The sequence below is a fragment of the Halichoeres trimaculatus genome, unplaced genomic scaffold, assembly GCF_033239565.1.
Source record: "Halichoeres trimaculatus isolate MK-OKI-2021-1 unplaced genomic scaffold, fHalTri1.1 fHalTri1_scaffold_7, whole genome shotgun sequence".
NCBI lineage: Eukaryota > Metazoa > Chordata > Actinopteri > Labriformes > Labridae > Halichoeres > Halichoeres trimaculatus.
Window position 1 is genome coordinate 32,750,008 of NW_027437185.1, and position 18,913 is coordinate 32,768,920.

The following is an 18,913-nucleotide window of genomic DNA, read 5'->3' on the forward strand; positions in this document are numbered from 1 at the left end:
CATAGTTTTTTGGCCACTGTCAGAAACATTTTTGTAATTCTTACATGTTTTTTCAAATTTAATATCAAATTTGATTCCCAATTTTGCTGCCAAAGACTATATTCTTAAGCTACCTATGGATTTTTTTTACACAGTTTTCCCCATTTTTTTTTTTTTTTACAATTTCATACCTATTATGCACCTATTTATTATCCTTTTTCCACTTTCGTACCATTTTTGCCCAGTTTTTGCAATTTCATCCCTTTTTTTTATTCATACACTTTGTCCCACTTCTGGACCATTTTTTATCTTTTTAAGCCTGTTTTTATAACTTTATTTCTAGTTTGCCTCCAAATTTTTTTTTTGACCACTGTCAGAAACATTTTTGGAATTTTTACATGTTTTTTTGACATTAAATTTTCGATTTAATTTCCAATTTTGCTGCCATAATCAATTTTCCTAAGCCACTTTTGGATTTTTTTTTGCCAGTTTTTGACCTTTTCTTTCCCTCTCCAGGCACTGTAGTTAAAACCAAGACATGCGTCTGCTCTGAAAGATCCTGGTGCAGCCACATCACTGATTTGTTAGTTCTGCTTTTGTGATTACACGATGTTGCCATGACAATAAATCAGTAAATTCTTTTTGAAAAATATATACATTTTGCTAAATATTTTTTTAGTTCAATCTAACATAAATCTTATTAATGTGGTTAGATTTTTAAGACTTTTGAAAATTGGATTTAAGACATTTTAATGCCAATTAAGGCCTTATTTTTAGAATTATGAATTCAATGCCTTTTAAGACTTTTCAAGGATCCGCAGGAACCCTGTATATATTTAAGTGAAGTTCCTGTTCTTACATTAATGTTTTTTAAAAAATGGTTATATGTATATTAGTGTTGTCAGGTGATTAAAAAATTAATCTAGTTAATTAAAGAATTTGTAATTAATTAATCTAATTGTTAAAATTTTAATCTTGCATCTGCTTAAGGGCCCCAAATAAAGAATCTGAATTCTAGGACATTAAAAAATTGTAGTGTATGACTAATCAAATGAATACACAAAGAAGAGAAGATTTGTAAATCCACATTTTTTCTATCGATTGTAACCGTTTACTGCGGTAGAAAAAAATTATGTTGGGGGGGGTCTGTTGGAGCTTGTCAATCAAAATCATGCTCGTTAACGACTGTGGGTGAGAGCGGTGCGCTCTTTGGATGAGAGCTCAGCATGGATATGAGGAGAAGATGTGAGATGACAGAGACATAGCGAGACGCTGCAAGTCAGAAAAGTTCAGGCAGCTCACGCTCCAACTCAGGATGTGTCGTGGTAGCTCACAGAGAAAGAGTGGCGCGATCGTGACGGTTATCATGGAGAGGATCAAAGGATGGAGCGCCGAGATGAACGGGATCAAAAAAGTACGTTTTGTCTGTTTTTTGGATCAAAAACAGGAAGATAGACATAAAAGAAGAGAGCCCACTCTTCTTAGGTAGTTTTGGTGTTTAAATAGTCATAAAAAACAATATTATTTGGGTCTTGAAAGATCGTTCAAGGTGCTCTGAAAATGGCTGGCAGCGAATGAGTTAATCTTGCATTAACTTGCGGGGTACCTAATTAATCTAACTAACGCGTTAAAGTGCCGTTAATAGAATTATTGCTCCCAGCTCCTTCTGAAATTGATAAAAACTTACGCTGAGGTCTTGATGACTTTGACGATCTCGTTCCAGAGAGCCTCCTTCTGCTTGTAGCTGTTCTCCACCACTGTGACGTAGTTATAGTTCGCCAGGTATTCCCTGTAGGCTGCTTCAATGTCTGAAGACAGGCTGAGGAAGGAATTACCTGTCAGGAAAAAAAGAATCAACCATCAACACTACACATTTTAAAGAAATAACCATGATTTTCATGTAAAAGCATCAAAAGATGCCTGTAGTTTGAAAAAATCTTCACGTTTTATATCTTTTTTTAATGAGAAAATGTAGGCTTATACCTCCTAAAATATTAATGTTCCACCCAAATTTACAAATGTTACATCCTTATTTTCATTAGTTTTACTCGTTTAAAAACCAGAATGTGAAGTGTGAGCCCACACTAAGTGTATTTTCATTTATTGAGTTAAATAAAGCAGATGTTTTAACAACGTATCAATAAAGAAAAGACACTGTCACGTTCCCAAAGTGCATAACCTCAACATTAAGCTCCTCTGTTTGTTTGTGGTGGAGCACAAAGACCTGTCTGAGAAAGCTTCAGTCAGCTAGTTTCGATCCTCGCTCATGAATGTGTGAAGATGAAACGGTTTCCTGTCAGGAAGTGAGTCAGAACCATAAACCTGCAGAGACAGGTCTCTGTGAACCCAGTAACAGCTTCACTGCTTCCTGTGGGGGATTACTCTGAGGTTGTGAGGTGACAAAGACCACTACAGGTCCTCAGAGTTAGGGTCAGAGGTTCAGGTCTTACAGAGAGTCTCCAGGTAGAGGGGGTCTCCAGGTTGGCTCTGCTTCTGGTCCAGCAGGCTGAGGAGACGACTCGACACGTTGATGACTTCCTCGATGTGGAGGAACATGCCGTCCAGGTTGACAAGGGGAGGCTGTGGAGGGCAGAAACACAAAAAGATGAAGTTTCAAACTTAAGTTTGTGATTTTTTCAGAGTTCATAACTCTTCAATTTCATTTTCCTGCGCTGACAGCCGACTCCATCCCGGGCTGACAGTGAAACCAGTATCACAGCGCCCCTTTTCCACATTTTGTTTTCATCCTCAGAAATAACAGCCCATGAATTTTCCATAGTCTTTTCTATTGACTTTTATCAATTCCTTTAATGTAGTCTAATACTCAATCATTTTTTAGTCCTAAAACATCCTAAGTAAAATCAGTATCTGTATGGTTTGATGGCTGTGCTGCTGAAACGTTGTGTTGCTGCTGTATTTGGTCAAAAAACAAAGATAATTCATTTAAGGGGGCTAACCAGACTGAATGTTTTAAAAAATAAATTAACAAAAAAATGAAAGTGTACTGCCAGAAAATGGTATTGAAATACGGTACAGGATGAGGGCTACTAAAAAAAAATTATGGAAGTAAGATCATTAAAAAATGATTTTAAAAAATCCAATAATAATAATAATAATATTAAGAAGAAGAACAATAATAATAATAATAATAATAATAATAGTAATAATAATAATAAAAATAATAATAATATTCTTGTTGTTATTGTTATTATCATTATTATAATTGTTGTTGTTGTTGTTGTTTAGTTTTTTTAATTTATTTTTTAATGATCTTACCTCCATACTATTTTAGTTAATAATAATAATAATAACAATAATAATAATAATAATAAAACACAATTATTATTATTTTATTACTTTATTAGTATTTAATGTAAACTATAAAAAACTAACAAGAATAAAATAATTAACACTAATAAAGTGTTTTCCCTGAACCTTTTGAAGAATTTTATTTGAGAAATTAGAAAAGGGTTCAATTCTGAGAAACAAAAATCTTAATAAGTTATTATAATTAATAAAGTAAAAATTTGAATTCCACAAAGTCAGTATTTTGAGAGGTTTTTTTTTATTATTAAAAATGTTTATTTAAAAAAAAAAAATCACATTTTGACCCTTCAGAAATTAAATTTCCTCAGAATTGAGCCTTAGTCCCCGAATTCCAAGTTTTGCAGAATCTTGACTCTAATACCAGAAAACAGACTTCAAGGTCAAAGAAAAAAAGGCACTATTTTTATTTTTATATTTGCATTCTTTCAGCATGTTGTGAGTCATAGCAGTAATTTTGGGGGAATGCTTTATGATTGCATTTTAACTTAAACAGAAAATAATCTGTATTTTGTACTGGGTCTATACAAACAAAGACATTATGTCTAGGTAATACTGAATATACCATTGGCTCGGGCTTTTCAACAGCACCACAACGCTACATCTGTGCTATAACATTAAAACAACACTGTTTGAAACCTGGGGCTTGAGTCTGCACGCTGTCATGTTTACATTTTTTACAGTATTATGGTGTATAATCAAGCCTTAAAGAGGAGTTTGACCACAAACAACAAACATCAGCGCACAGGAAGCCAACATGTTGTGGGAACTGGAATTGAACAACAGAAGGATTTACTAGCATTAGCATTTTGTCCCTCCATGACTGCACGGTTACCATCCAGTTTAACATTACGTCATGTGTGTCTGCTCCCTTAAGAGAGAAATGCTCATGCTCAGCTGATAAAGAACCGTTTCGTTTGTGTGCGTTCGATTCTGATGAGACGACAGTGGGCCGTGCTGGAAGACCAAACAATGAGCACATTGCTCTCGAAAACAAACCAGTGACTTTTCCCGTCCCACAATAGAAGCATTCAGTCACATTTTTTCCTCCGTTTCTCTGCTGCGCCTCCTCTGGTCATCTCTCTGCTGCTTCTCTCAGACATCATTAAACTCCTCCTCTCGTATTTACACACCTTTCTCCAGGTGATTTCACTCTTTCTACTCTTTCAGATCAGCTCATAAAACCTGTCTCCTTTATGTTTGAGAACGATTATTGTGCTTCTGATGTAATGAAACCTCTGAGCAGCTCACCTGTAGCTTCTGCAGGTTGCTCCTGATGGTCACCGTGCTGACTTGAAGCAGTCTCAGGTAATTCCTCTCAGACATGACCAGCTCCTCTATGGCCAGCTGCTGCCTCTGAGCGGCCCTCTCTTTCGCTGCTCTTTCGTCCTCGTCAGACTTCTTTCTGGCCTCTTCGGTCATCCTCTCGTCTGATATCGAGCTCTCGAGTTTTGCTCCGCCAGTTTTTGTATTTTCGAGTCCAGAGCTCTCTATGGACACATTGGACTCCTCTTCTGAACTCTCCTCTCCTGACAGACCTGTCTCTGTACTTCGGTCTCTCTGCTCCTGGAGCTTTTCACCCGCTGAGTCCTTCTTGGTGACCTTCTCGACCCCTCCGAGGGGTGACAGAGCAGGTTTAGGTAGAGACAGAGTGAAGGAGGAGGGCTGAGGCCTCCTGGGGACCTCCATGTTGGAGATCACTGTTGAAGAGATGAGGGCAGAAAGTTAGAATTTCAGGCAATGAAATACATATTTCAATCACCTGGTTGATGTTGGAGCTTGAATGTTTGGCTCTACCTCCAAAAATACTGGGGGAAAAAATCCTCTAAACAGTTTTCATACGGAGTCCCTAAAGGGACATAGAGGAAAAAAAGTTTTGCAAGTTTTAGCGGTTACGGTTGAATTCATCAGCAACCTCCCATTCCACCATTTCATTTTTGACCCCTTGGACAACATTTGCGAGATCCTGAGAAAGTTTTGTGAGGTCTTGAGAAATCTTTTTTTTTTCTCCATGTCCCCACAAGGGTTCCATACTTTCACCTGGAGGATACCCGAAGAAAGTCAAAAGACCAAAGAAGAAGATGCTGACAGTTTACGTAACAAGAGCTGCAGAAGATTAAGGCTGGGTTCGTGCTGAAAGATGCTGTAAGTGTGGCAAAAACATTCTCTTATCTGAAGTTGGCAGCAAAAATCCAGACAAAGTTGGGGTGTAAATTTTAACATTTTGTGCTCATCCTTAAAACTTCTTAAAGTTTTTTTTTTTTTGAAGGGACAAGTGCCTAAAAATAGTTTAAAAGAAATGAAACTGAAACTTAATGACCATAATAAAGTCACAATTTCATTGAGTAATATACACCTTCATCTTTTGTTCAGCTGTAATAAAAAGATAATATCTGTCTGATAAAGGTTTGGTGTTGACTGGAAAAAACGTAAAACTCCAGTTCATCCTTTGGGTACAATAAGATTGTTGAGGAGATGATAATAAATTTAGTCCACTTCCTGTCCTAGTAATTTTTTGCAAATATAACAGCTAGCTTTCTATAATTTTTGAGCTTTTGTGTCTGCTGCCCCTGGCTGAGGAACAACCTACCTCTGTATTAGGGATGGGTACCTTTCACATTTGAAAGGATACAGTACTGATGCCCGGTACCTGGCAAACGGTACCAGTACTCAATGGTACCAATTTTTGGTACTTTTTGTGTTTATGTGGTAAAAAATATCCATTTGTTCGATAAAAATATATTTTTTTCAATTTAATATATTCATTACTCAATATCAAACCTTGCAATGCTGTGTTCATTTCCAGCATGGAAAATCTCCTACTCTTTCACTCCCTCACACTCCCAAGGTTGCATTTAGGTACCTAAACATGGTACCTTTTGATTTTATGTGAATTGGTACCCGGTACTTTTGACAGAATTGGGTCGGTGCCTATAACAGTATCTAACTCGGTACCTATCCCTTCATCTCCATATCCACTCTGTGTAGTCAATCAAGGTTTTTAAATCTTCTCTTAAGACTCACCTCTTCTCCCTGGCTTTTAATAATAGCTGATTGGACATCTGGTATAAGTTTTTATAAATTTTAATTAATTCTATTCTATTTTATTTCATTTTTATTGGCTCTGGTTGTATGTTTTTATGTATCTCAGGATTTTATCTGTTTATTTGTGATCTGTACAGCACTTTGGTCAAATTTGGTTATTTTGAATGTGCTCTATTAATTAAGTTTGTGTTGAGTTGAGTTGATATTTTGAATCCCAGTGAAATTTCTTTGAATAGGTTTGTTCTACAGAAGTATTTCTTTGCTTTTATTTTTGAAATTCAGAGGAAAAGCTTTAAATAAATTAGTAGCTATAGTTAATAGGTAAGTTTTCGGTCATTAAAAGCTTTACCAAAATCTTAAACACTGATAAGACTTGAGAGTAAAAAGATGCTTTGAAACTGATTATTGATCGTTTAAAGTCGTGGCAAATCATGCAAACATCTGTCTTATATTTCTTGAGAGCGCATGGAGGTTTTTCTTTGTACCTTTGTCAGAAAAAGTGATGACAAACAGGATTCAATAACATCCTTGTGCCACAGATTATCTCTTTGACTTCTTTAAGTCCTCCTCTTTCACACCTGCTGTGCTCCTCAAACAAAAGTCAGGAGTGACACATTTACATGACTAAGACTGTATGTAGGAGAAAGAAACCTGCTACAACCATGGAGGATTATTTACAGATTGCAGAAAGAGCTCAGGATAAAGTTTCCAAACATCTACAGCAGCATTCCTTAAATTTCTCAGCAGATAATGTAACATTCCTGCTCCTGAGGTTGAATCCTATAACGGTTCAGTCAGCAGAGGCTGTCTGTAACGTTTATCTCACAGCAACATGGAGTGAAGGAGTGTGTTGTCATGGATCCTCTGAGCTGGATCACCACGTGAGAGACTACCACAGCCACTGCTGTGACAATTAGGCCCAACATGAATCAGCAAAACAGACGTCAACAGAGGCTTTAAAGCACCCACTCTAATGAGAGGGTTATTTTTGACTCGCTTATTGAACTACATCATCATATCACAAGCACAGAGTTACTCATGATCGCATCTCTCAGTTGCGTTTCTTTTTGTTTTTTGTGTTGATTGCAGTGACACCTGTGGATGGACTCAGAAGTGTTTGCGTTTCCCATTTGCGTTTCCACAGCAAACTATGCCCTCTCGTGGTAGACAGCGTGTAAGCTGGATGCCGAAAGCTGCAGCTGTTAAACAATAGCGTGACGCTGTAGCAGCACGACACAGTTTACTCCGCTAATAAATCCAATGAAGAAGAAAAACGTGACACAGTAAACAAAGAGCATAGATGGAAGACATGCAGCATTTCGTCCTCTCTGTGATTGGCATGTAGCTCTTTGATACAAAGAACAATCAAGCTTTGTTTCAGAGAAGTCTGTGTGCCGCCGGGAGAAATGCAGCTGCTTTCGCCCGGTAAGTGACGATTCTTTTGACCAATCAACGGTCTGCAGTGTTGTAGCTCCACCTTCAGAGAGTGGATCAGTTCAGTCTGGCACCTATACGAAAGGGTCCCAAAAAGTGGGACGGTTGTCTTGTTTATTTGGGGATCTGTCCCGGGATAAGTCAGTGGAAACGCCGCAAAAATGCACGCTGTACCGAGACAAACCGAACCATTCTGCTTGATGGAAACGTGGCTTAAATGTGAAGGTTTGAAGACTCCTGTAACCTGTGCCAGCCTTTAATGAATCCTGGTTAGCTACGTCCTGCCAGTCATCTACCAAGCAGAGCGAACGTAACCTCACTCTTCATTTTATTGATAGACTCAGGTTTGAACAGACCACTGCAGAATAACTGCTGACTGTGGGTTGGAAAGGACATCATCACAAATAGCTTAGCCCAGGGTTTAGCTCGTGCTCTATCACTCCCCTGTTTCACTTTCTTCTCTCTGACCTTTCATTTTGACAGTCATGCTCCAGTGTCCACCATCTCTACAAATTAATCCAAGAAATACTTTCCAATACTTTTCTCACTGCAAACCCTTTGCCAGCCTGAGTGATGTGCTCCAAAGAAAATCCAACCAAGACACAAAAACTGAGAAATCCTTACAGTGTATTCAGTTAATACAAGTTTCCTTTGATTAAGACTCCACGTTTTGATTTGTTAGTTCTTCTTTGGTTTTTATGGTGTGAAGAACTTTTTAACACCTATTTTGATCCTTATTAACCATGCTTTGGAAACAGAAGTGAGAACTTTTATGACGTTTTTGACAATTAGTTGTGAGAGCTAGGCTTGGTTTCTATCCTGGAGTTTTTATTTCTGAATGATTGTAAGTTCTTTGCTGTTGAAACTCTGCATGGCAGTCACATTCAGACTCTTCACCTTGAAAAAAGAGATCTTAAAGGGATTAATCTGGCAAAATTAGGTTAAATTCATCAGTGAAACTTTAAATTTTGTGACGTATTTCAGGTCACTTGCTGTCTATAGAGGTCTGACAGAACAATGGTGCTTTTAAAGCCCAATCAGCTGTTTCACAATGCCATGGAAATAGGTGATAGTGGCTGTAATCCTTTCTTTCTCCTTCTCTAAAAGGGGTTTTAAGGCTTAAGCAGCATATGGTGGAGAGAAGATGAGGATTACTGATCCACAGCTAAAGATGAGCATCAAACTTCAGGACTTTTTTTAAACTAATGGAGTCATATCGCCTGAAAAACTTTCTTTAAAAGGCTTTATATAAGGATTCAGTCTAATACCGCTATTACAATAAAAAAAATTGAGTGTTTTTTTGTTATTTTGTGCAGAAAAAAGTTACTCACAGGCAGTTTGTGTTTAAAAAACTGAAAGAAAAAGATGCAGAAAAACTTGTCCTTGCTTTTGAAAGTTAGTTACAGACACTAAAGTTTTAATTCACCACAAATACCTTGCATGACAAACACCTCTGAGTGAAATCTGACGCACAATCAGAGCTGAGACAAGTACTGCCAACAATCTGAACCCAAATTGACCGCAGTGTGTGTGTAGGTGTGTGTGTGTGTGACGGAGTATCTTTAAAAACATCAACATGACATAACAGAGTGATTACCTTGTGCAGAATCCCTGATTCAGCCGTAGCGAGCCGCGGTCTCCCTCCTGTCTCTGTTTGTCCCGTTAGGCTCTGTCCTGACTGAAGCAGAAATCTGCTGCAGAGGACTCGCTGCAGCACTGCAAACACACACACACACACACAGGCATAAACGCACTAGTGTAACTTTCTCCGGTGACTCGCACACACCAGACCGCTGCTGGGCCTCATGTGGCAGGAGTGTGTGAGGCAATAACAGAGCATGAGTGTGTGAGGGGAGCAGGAGGGGGGGATGGGAGTGCAGAGGAAGGTTGGTCGTCTGTTTTGTGGAGGAAAAAGAAGGGAGGGGGAGGAAAGGTTGGCTCACACACACTCACACACGCTGCTGAATGAGCTGATCGACTGCAGCAGCTGGTGGGAAGAGGAAGCCGCACTCACCCAGGCCGGTCGCGATTGGCTGGAAAAGTCTTCACACTGGAATGAAGGGCCAATCAGAGAGGCTCATGAAACTCTGAGGAGACCAATGAAGACGCAGTGCTGAAGTGATTGAAGTTTTCCTCTCACGGGAAACAAAAGCATAGCGGGACGCCCCATCCTCTTCCAATTGCAAAGGGATTTTCTGGATTTCCTGCTGTAAGGAGACAAAAAGGAATTTATGCCTCTCTGCTTTGGGTTTCTTCAACTGGAAGTAATGAATTTATTATCATGTTTTACTCTAAGCACGGTTACAAAAAAGGAGCATGGTGCAACACTCATTACTCTGTTTTTTAAGAAGTTTGTCCAACTTTCTCTTTTTAAAAAGAAGCTCAAGTAGTTTGTTTTTCCTCTGGTTTTGTAGATACACCTGTGAAAACACTGAGAAAGGAATTTCACATGTGGTGCAACAAGCTCTGAGTGTGAACAGCTGTGCTGAGAGGCTGCATGAAGCTGGGCTCAGGCTGCAAGTTTGTCATCACAAACCTTCGTTTCTTGTCTTAACTGATCAGAAACCAGGGGCTGTATCTGCAAAATTTGGTAGTCCAAGAGTAAAACTGTTCAGGGTTTAAGACTAAAAGTAGGGATACCTGATACTGATACCTTTCTCTGATAAATCCCGCACTCTGTTTGATGATTCTGCTGATGACAAATCATATTTGTTGTGTTAAAGCGAGCCCTGTTTGCGAACAGAAATATGTATAAGGAAAAGGAGGGGTTGTTGAATTCAATAACAAGGTTCACTTTGGGAATCTGGTTTAAAATAGTAAAACAATACAACTGGAGAATGAGGCAAAGATTTTGAGTTGGATGGCCCATGACTCTAATTTTAAACCAGGAAGCCTAAACCAAGGGTTTAAACAGTGGGCATCTCGAGGCATAACAATAATTGACGGATTAATTGAAAAAGGAGAAATAAAAAGCTTCATTAAACTGAGGAGAGAATACGACTTAAAGAGCAAAGATTTTTTTCATGTACCCACAAATCAGGGATTGTTTTAATAAAGAGATAAAGCTGGATTCATCATGTGAATTAAACAGACTGATGACAACTTTATGCAATGCATAAAGAGGCACAGTCAGGAGAATAGTTTCAGTGCTGAACCAAAACATGGTAAGAAATAGTTTAACTCCCACTCTCTACATTGGAGATCAGTGGGAAAAAGAACTAAAGAGGAAAATAACCAAAGAAGAATGGCATAACATGTGTAAGACGCAAAGTAAAACATCCAGCTCTAGAACGTGGAGGAAATATGGCTGGAGAAATAAAATATGATTTTTCATCACCCCAAAAATCAAAGGAAAATCCTCACTTGTCCCACAACCTTGCTGGAGACCGGTTATGAAGTTCCTAAGAAACGTGAAGTGTTGTATCTGGGAAACTTAACACAAGAAAATATTCAAAAGAAAGACAGATACCTGGTTGGAAGATTACTTGCGGCATCTAAGAAAGCCAAAACAAGAAAGTGGTATAGGGAGGACCCTCCCACTCCGAAAAACTGGTTGGACATTGTGGAAAAACTATACTACATGGAGATCTTTATGCACAATTTTAGACTTCAACAATCTATTTGTCAAAAAAAAAAATGGAAAAAGTGGATGGACTTTAAAACCCAACTGAAAGACTGAGGAGAATGGACTATTTACAAGGAGGTTATATGAACTTTTGTTTACTGACACCAAGTTGTTGTATAACATATTCTTTTGTTGTAACCTCATTAAAAAAGCGAAAAAAAAAATACAAGTATTAAAAAAAAACTGTGAGCCCTGTTGGTACCTTCTCGAGGAACACTCACTTTCTAAATGTTGCAAGAAGCTGTTTTCCTATCATAAGCTGCGTTTCCATTACACTTTTCGCAAAATAACAGCGATATTCCTGAAGTTTCGATAAAGAACAATTTCCCCTTGCCGGTGTTTCCATTAAGAATTGTGCACAACTTGAGTAAAGTGAAATGTAACGTCTGTCCGGACGCTGATTCATGAACATTGGTGTTTTTATTCACCAAACTGACAAACTGTCGGCTGTGATCATGCCCTTTTGCAATGAAGTTTAACATTGAAACTTCTGAAAAACCACGTCATAAGAGCGTAAATTCTGGCAGAGAAATTCTAAATTTGAGAGGTTTTTTGAAAATGTGGTGTTTCCATTACAATTTATTGCAATATTTGCATTTTGCGCAATCTAGGTGTAATGGCAATGCTACTGCTTTCCAAAGAGAAGTCGTCCCACACAGCGGACATGTTTGCAATGTGGAATGATTTACAGCAGCCGTAAAGCGTGACGGTGCTGAAAACATGTGAAAACTGGATCCATCCCGATCATGTAACAAAATCCGATACTATCCAACCCTCCAAAAAAAGCTGTAACAGGCGCCGATACTGATCAGTGTATCGGATCGAGACATCACAAACTAAAAGACGATTATCTTCATATTTGGAAAAAAATACTCTGTACAGAAGGAAACTAAAACTTGTTAAGAAGTTTTAATTACTGTGATTGCTCCATATTGTCATGATAGCATCACACAGATGCTGCAGATCCACAATGAGAATCTCCCGTTCCTTCACATCCCAAAGGGGCTCTGTTGGACTAAGGAGACGAGCAGGCTGAGGTGTTGATCCAAGGTAGGATGGATCAACATAGGATGGATGGCTTTCACCTTGTTTACTCCAAATTCTGACCCCACCATCCGAATGTGGAGCAGAAATCTAGACCCGTAAGACCAGGAAACATTTTTCAGTCCCCTATAGTCCAGCTCGTCTCCACCATGTCAAGTTGCTGTTGTGTGATTGGCTGATTACATGTTTGTGGTATCGAGTAGTTGAACAGGTGATCCTGACACAGTTTATCTTTAACAATGAGGCAGTTCTTGGCCTGTTATCGCACTCTGAGGCTGTTACCGGTCAGTAAAAGCCCCACTCAGCTTCAGAGATGGTTTATGATTTGGTTCCACACCAGAGAATCAATCTGTTACCTCCATAAACACACCGTCCATCCACACAGCCCATCTGTTGTTTTACAAAGTGCAGAAAGGTGAAGCTGCTGTGAATCCAGAGAAGTCACAGAGTGAAGACGGAGCAGCTTAAAAGCTGACACTGATCTGTCCTGAAAAACTAACAGTTGGACCGTGAACTCATGCACTCATATCTGTTTCTTCATGCCAAAAATCAGTATTTGGGGTGAAATTCTGCACAGAAGACCTGAATCAGCTGTGTCAATATGTTCCTATATAAACATGGACTTCAGATGCACAATGAGGAAATTCATCCCAGCTGCACTCACTGATCCAGGAATGAAGAAAGCAAGAAGGCAGCAGCTAATCTGATTCATTACATCAGGGCGTCAGAGGAATGCTGCAAGACAGGATTCTTTTATCAGCTGACTTTAAGTCACCTGAAGGTGTGTTCAGGAAAAATAAGGCTGAGACAAAAAGCTTCAGGCGCTAAAAAATACTCTGTACAGTGAACTCTGAACTCGCATGATTCAAACCTCTTCCTGTGGGATCCTGTGAAGGCGTTTACGACAAAACTTTTAGACTGTTAAATAGGTCGAGCTGATATGGCGGCTGAGTTTATCTGATAACGGTGTGGAGGAAGCAGAGTCAATATTACACAAGCTGTCGAGATTAAAGTTTGAAAAGATGCAGAAAAGGCAAAAAGTGATGCCGAATCAGAAAAACGTGGGTCCAAAAATCAGGTCAAAACTGCAGTGGCCAATAGGTGTCAGCCGATTTGCAAAAGCAACAACACAACAGAAGTTAAGAGGACAATTATCCTAACAGGCGCAGAAAAGTTGTCAAAATAAATGATTTTTTTTTTTTTTACCTCCAGCTCTAATGCTAATGTTATTGATTCATATAGCTAAATATAAAATGACCTATTTTTCCGGTAAATAAAGAAATAAAAGTTCTATGAAGGATGTTACAAGGTGAGACCTCTACCAAGCTTATCTATCACAGATGAAGGTAAAAAAGATTTCAATTTCTTTACTTTTGCAACTTTTTTGTGTCCGTTGGGATAATTAACCTCTTCTGACTTTAGCTGTGGACGTACTTTCAGCAAAACAGCTTAAACGATAAAATCCAGATCCTGCCATAAAAACATCCTGACATATTTCCCCCATATCGCCCCCTAATGGAGAAGAGTTTGCTGATGTTCACGTAACATGTAACACTGCAGAAATCTGACCACTAGGGGTGCACTGATCACAATTTTTAGGCCCATCACTGATCTTTAAAAAGCCTGACCAGTCGAAACCGATTAGGGATGAAACTGTTTTTTTTTTTTTTATAACTGACAGCATATACCTTCAATGTTCCAATCTGATCATTGAACAATACCTGTGAAACAATAAAATCTCTATGTTTTGACTTAAACAACCAATAAAGTGTCCTGAGTTTTAGGTCTCAGAGCAAAAATCGGTGCATGACAATGGCTGGCTGTCAGACCTTCCCAGAGGTATATGAGATCAGTTTCATATGTAAGGATGGGCCGATTACCTAAAATGAAGGAAATCGGCACCGATCAATCGGTACATGTCTACTGACCACTTATCATCTGGTATCGAGAGCCACCTGAGGGACAGGCGAGCTTTGATTTCATCAGTCTGTGACAATGGAACATGATGTTTGACCACACATGAGCCACGTTTCCACCAAGCAGTCCGGGTCGGTTCAGTACGGTTTGGGACGGTTTTGGTACAGTTAAGCCTGATTCCGTTTGCGTTCCCACAGCAAACTGTTCCCTCTCGTGGTAGGCTGTGTGTAAGCCGAATGCCGAAAGCCGCAGCTGTTAAACAATAGCGTGACGGTGTAGCAGCGCAACACAGTTTACCTCGCTAATAAATCCAACAAAGAAGAAAAACATGACACAGTAAACAAAGAGCAACGATGGAAGACATGCAGCATTTCATCCTCTCTGTGATTAGTATGTAGCTCTTTGATACAAAGTGCAATCAAGCTTTTGTTTCAGAGAAGTCTGTGTGCCACCAAGGGAAATACAGCTGCTGTCGGGGTAAGTAACGATTCTTCTGACTACAATCAATGGTCTGCAGTGTTGTAGCTCCACCTTCTGAGAGTGGATCAGTTCAGTCTGGCACCCATACGAAAGAGTCCCAAAATGTGGGATGGCTCGTCTCGGTTTTTGGGGATCTGTCGCGGGAGAAGTCAGTGGAAACGCCACAAAATGCGTGCCGTGCCGAGACGAACCGAACTGGTCTGCTTGGTGGAAACGTGGATTTAGGGACAAGAAATCACCGGTACACAGATTGAGATTCGTGTTACTTTACCAGTATATACACACTGTAAAAAAAATGATATCTTATAAATATATGTCTTGTTTTCAGTAGAAAATGTCTTTTAGGACTTAATATGAGCCACATTCACCTGACTAGTCCAGAAAATATGTCTTGTTAAAGTTATTCAAAGACAAAATGAGGTCTGAATGCTTGCAACAAGTAAAAAAAAATCTGCCAATGGAACAAGAAAAGAGTTACTTGTATTTAGACATTATTCTAGTTTTAAGCATAATTTTCTTGTTCTGTTGTCAGATGTTTAATATACTTGTTTCAAGCCATTCAGACCTAATTTTTGTCTTTAAATAACTTGAAACAAACTTTTTTTCTGGACTGATAAGTTGAATGTGGCTCATATGGAGTATAACAAGACAATTTTCACTTAAAATAAGACAAAAACACTCAATAAGTTTTCAGTTTTTTGCAGTGCACATGTCCTAAAGGTCATTTTCACAAGAGATTCCAGGAGTTTTTTGAGATATCGAGGTGTGAAACACTTCCTTTAAAGTTTTGGCTTAAATAATTTCTTTTTTTGGGATGTTATGACATTATAATGCCTTATTTTGGATCTTTAACTCTGACCACCTCCAAGATGTGTGTTGGTTTTATTTTAAGAGTCTTTGATCAGAGGAAAGGATGAGTCTGAGGATGAGTAAAGAAGAGTCAGAGATGGAAGGAACGGTGACTCAGTGAGACGGTTAAATGTAGATCCATGTCTACAGTAATAGCAGGGTTGGTCCATTACATGTGTAACCTCAGCTAAAGACACAAAAGCTCAGCTTGACTCTGATAAAGTCTCTCTGAGGCAGAACAGCTGAGGGAAGATGACGAAACCCAAACAGAGAGCAGAGGTGATCCCTTCTCTCAGTGTTTACACCCTCCCTGTCAAACTCTCAGATCACCGCAGAGGGAGAGGATTAGGAGTTCACACTCACACCCGCACGCTGCTGTCTTCGCTCTGACCCAAATTGGCAGGTTTTACTGTGTTATTTGGTTTGTTTCACACCCTGACACATGCTTTAGACTCACACTGCTGGAGGTTTGGTGATCTGGCACCGAAGAGGAGACGTTGGCAACAGCAAGTGTTGAAGAGAAGGCAGTGAATGAAATCCTTAAAGACATCTTTTTTTTAAGGCTTGTTTTGACATATTTTGGGCTCTGACTGGCTTTTTCAACAGCTTCTAATCCAGTTTATCAGTGCTGTTTTTCACATTTTTAAGAATATGGAGGTGGGAATCTTTAGGCTTCATTTACACATCAACATGACCTCAAAGAATTCGATGATTGCTGGTTTGCTTCAGTTTTTGTTTGTTTGTTTTCTCGCAGAGCTGACGGATCTTAAAGAGTTAGCTCTGATCCAACTAAACATAAACAAGCGACTCCCTTCTTCTACAAGATAAAACAACAGTTATGTCAATGGACATTCTTGGCTGATATTTCTTAATGATATCAGACATGTTCATAAACAAATCAGCAGCCTAATGTGCCCTGAAAAACATCCTGAAAATCCCTGTCTCGATTCTTTAAGGCATCCTGCTTTTAAAGTGGACGGATTTCCTTTTCATACATTCAAGGAAGTTATGCAAGGACATACAGTTGTACAAGTTTAATCAAAACTAATAAGGTTGCCAATTGATGTCAAAGCTGAGACAGGACAGAAAAATGTCTCTCAGAATTTCTGTAGCTGTGTGCAATTTAAGATAACCCAAACATCTCCAAGTTGTCTAAAGGTTAGTGAGAAAAAACATGTTCTGGATGATGGATGAATAAACAAGATATTTGTCTTCTTTGCTCTGAGAGTAAGTGACCTTAAAGAGGAATGATATGTGACAATGGCAGTCTAATAATAGACAGTATAATTACCGGTGTGGGTTATGTGTCTTTGCTCAGAGCGAGTCTCGCCAGGGCATCAGGGGAAGGGTCAAGAGGATGAGACATCATGATATCCTCGGTATCAGTGAAGAGCTGAAACAAACAAATTAAGACAGACTAAACTTTACTTTTCACATCAGTGAATGATAAGTTTGTCTGTCTGTGTGTCAGTCCGACCCACAGTTGTTTCTGGTGAGTGTTTTGACTAAGACTTTCTGAATTCTTGTTGAAAAACAGATTAGAAAATCAGGTGACAGGAAAAAAAACACAAAAAAGTTACATAGGTGAAGAAGTTCGGGTTCAGACAACTGTTCAACATCAACATCTGATAAATCAATCAGATTTTATTCAAAGTAAGTAAATGATTATAAGACTGTGCTGACAATCTAAGGAAGGGATATTATATAGAAAAGGGAGATGTTAAAACTCAAGATAAGAAACTTGATCTTCCAAATAAAAGAAATCCTTAGATAATAAAATACAAGTAAAAGGGAAAAAAATGCAGCAAATTTAACTCTAAAAAAGTACCAAAATGATAAAAGGTAAGCCAATAAAACACAATAATAATAAGATAAGACTCCTTATCTTGTCTTGATGTTGGGTTTCTGCTAATAAAATTTTATTAACATTTACGGGTCTAGACCTGTGAATGTTTTTGTAAAGTGTCTTGAATTAACATTTGTTATGATTTGGCGCTATACAAATAAAGATTGATTGATTGATTGATTGATTGAATATGATGATACAATTACATAAATGAATGAACAAATACCAAAACAGTCCAAAGTGCTGTCCAAAAAGGAAATAAACACATAAAAAAATGAACAGTAAGCATTTGGTAAATAAATAAACAATATTAGTTTACTAAATTAAAAAAAGAATGTATTTCTTTGAAAATGAGCTCAATTTTTACTAGATAGGTTAGTTAGTCATGGAGCAAAAAAAAGAAAGTTGTAAGGAACTATGTCTGAAAGGGTTACATACACAACTTCAACATTTTACATCTTAAACTGAACCAATAATGCAACGTTTGACATGTGGATAATGCAAAGGAATGCAGTTGTGACCATTAATATGAATACTTTGATGAATTCACCGATTTATTCATCAAATCCTCCTTAAATACCACATTTTAAAGCTCTTCTGTAGTTCAGATGTAAAAATATTCCCTGGTTGTTGTGATTTAGTGACATTAAAAAAAAACAGCAGGGTACAGTCAGTGAGAGATAAAGGGGGCGGCAACCACAACAACACGTTGGTTTTTATTAGAGATTTTAAACATTAATTCAGTTAAAGGGAATAAAATTCTGTACGTTAACGTCAAACCGCCAGAACCGCGTTAGCACAGAGCCTCAGACCGCGTTAAAAAGCCCGGTTCAGTCAAAGGTTGGTGGATTAACGGGCTCTTTCTGCTCCATTGTGTCAGAAACAAACAGCGCCAAATCCCATCAACATGTGATAAACGGTTACCTTTCTGTTACTCACCTGTCATCAGGTGCTGTACCTCGCTGTGATGTCCTCGTGAGCCCTGTGTTTCTGATGTCGAACTCTAGTTCACCTGTTGTCAGTCAGTAGCAACCTGCAGTTCGTCAATACACGTTAACAACACACTGACATCCGGTTAGTGCTTTTCAAAATAAAAGAGACGATAACGTACTTGTTTTTCAGAGTAAGAGACAAAGCCTATCAACATATATCCACTCTTATAAATACGCACATGCCATTATCTTTTTTGTCTTTCAAAAAAAATGTATATTTTTTTAATGAGACAATCATTTTAAGCTCTCATTTTATTGGAGCACACTGGTATTTTAGTGCCTTTTAATCTTAAACTTGTATCCTTTTCCTATGGCTTATTGTCTACAATTAATGATCTTGATATATAAATAATCAAGCTTTTCCTTAACTGTTAAAAT

At 38.4% G+C, this 18,913-nt stretch overlaps 1 protein-coding gene across 2 annotated transcripts in view; it reads right to left on the reverse strand.

The window, feature by feature from the left end:
* Positions 1-18,595, reverse strand: part of arhgef37 (Rho guanine nucleotide exchange factor (GEF) 37) — a 38,954-nt gene extending 20,359 nt beyond the window's left edge. Inside the window, exons 1-7 of one of the 2 annotated variants that reach the window (XM_074674284.1) lie at positions 18,483-18,595; positions 16,989-17,090; positions 9,797-9,989; positions 9,380-9,498; positions 4,555-5,003; positions 2,430-2,559; positions 1,667-1,814 (exon numbers count right to left, since the gene is read on the reverse strand). In XM_074674284.1, coding sequence (XP_074530385.1) covers positions 1,667-1,814; positions 2,430-2,559; positions 4,555-4,992 — 716 coding nt within the window. In that variant the 5' untranslated portion in view covers positions 4,993-5,003; positions 9,380-9,498; positions 9,797-9,989; positions 16,989-17,090; positions 18,483-18,595. Of the gene's footprint in view, positions 1-1,666; positions 1,815-2,429; positions 2,560-4,554; positions 5,004-9,379; positions 9,730-9,796; positions 9,990-16,988; positions 17,091-18,482 lie in introns of those variants that run through there. The other variant, XM_074674285.1, reaches the window with a different exon arrangement.
* Between the last annotated feature and the right edge of the window lie 318 nt (positions 18,596-18,913).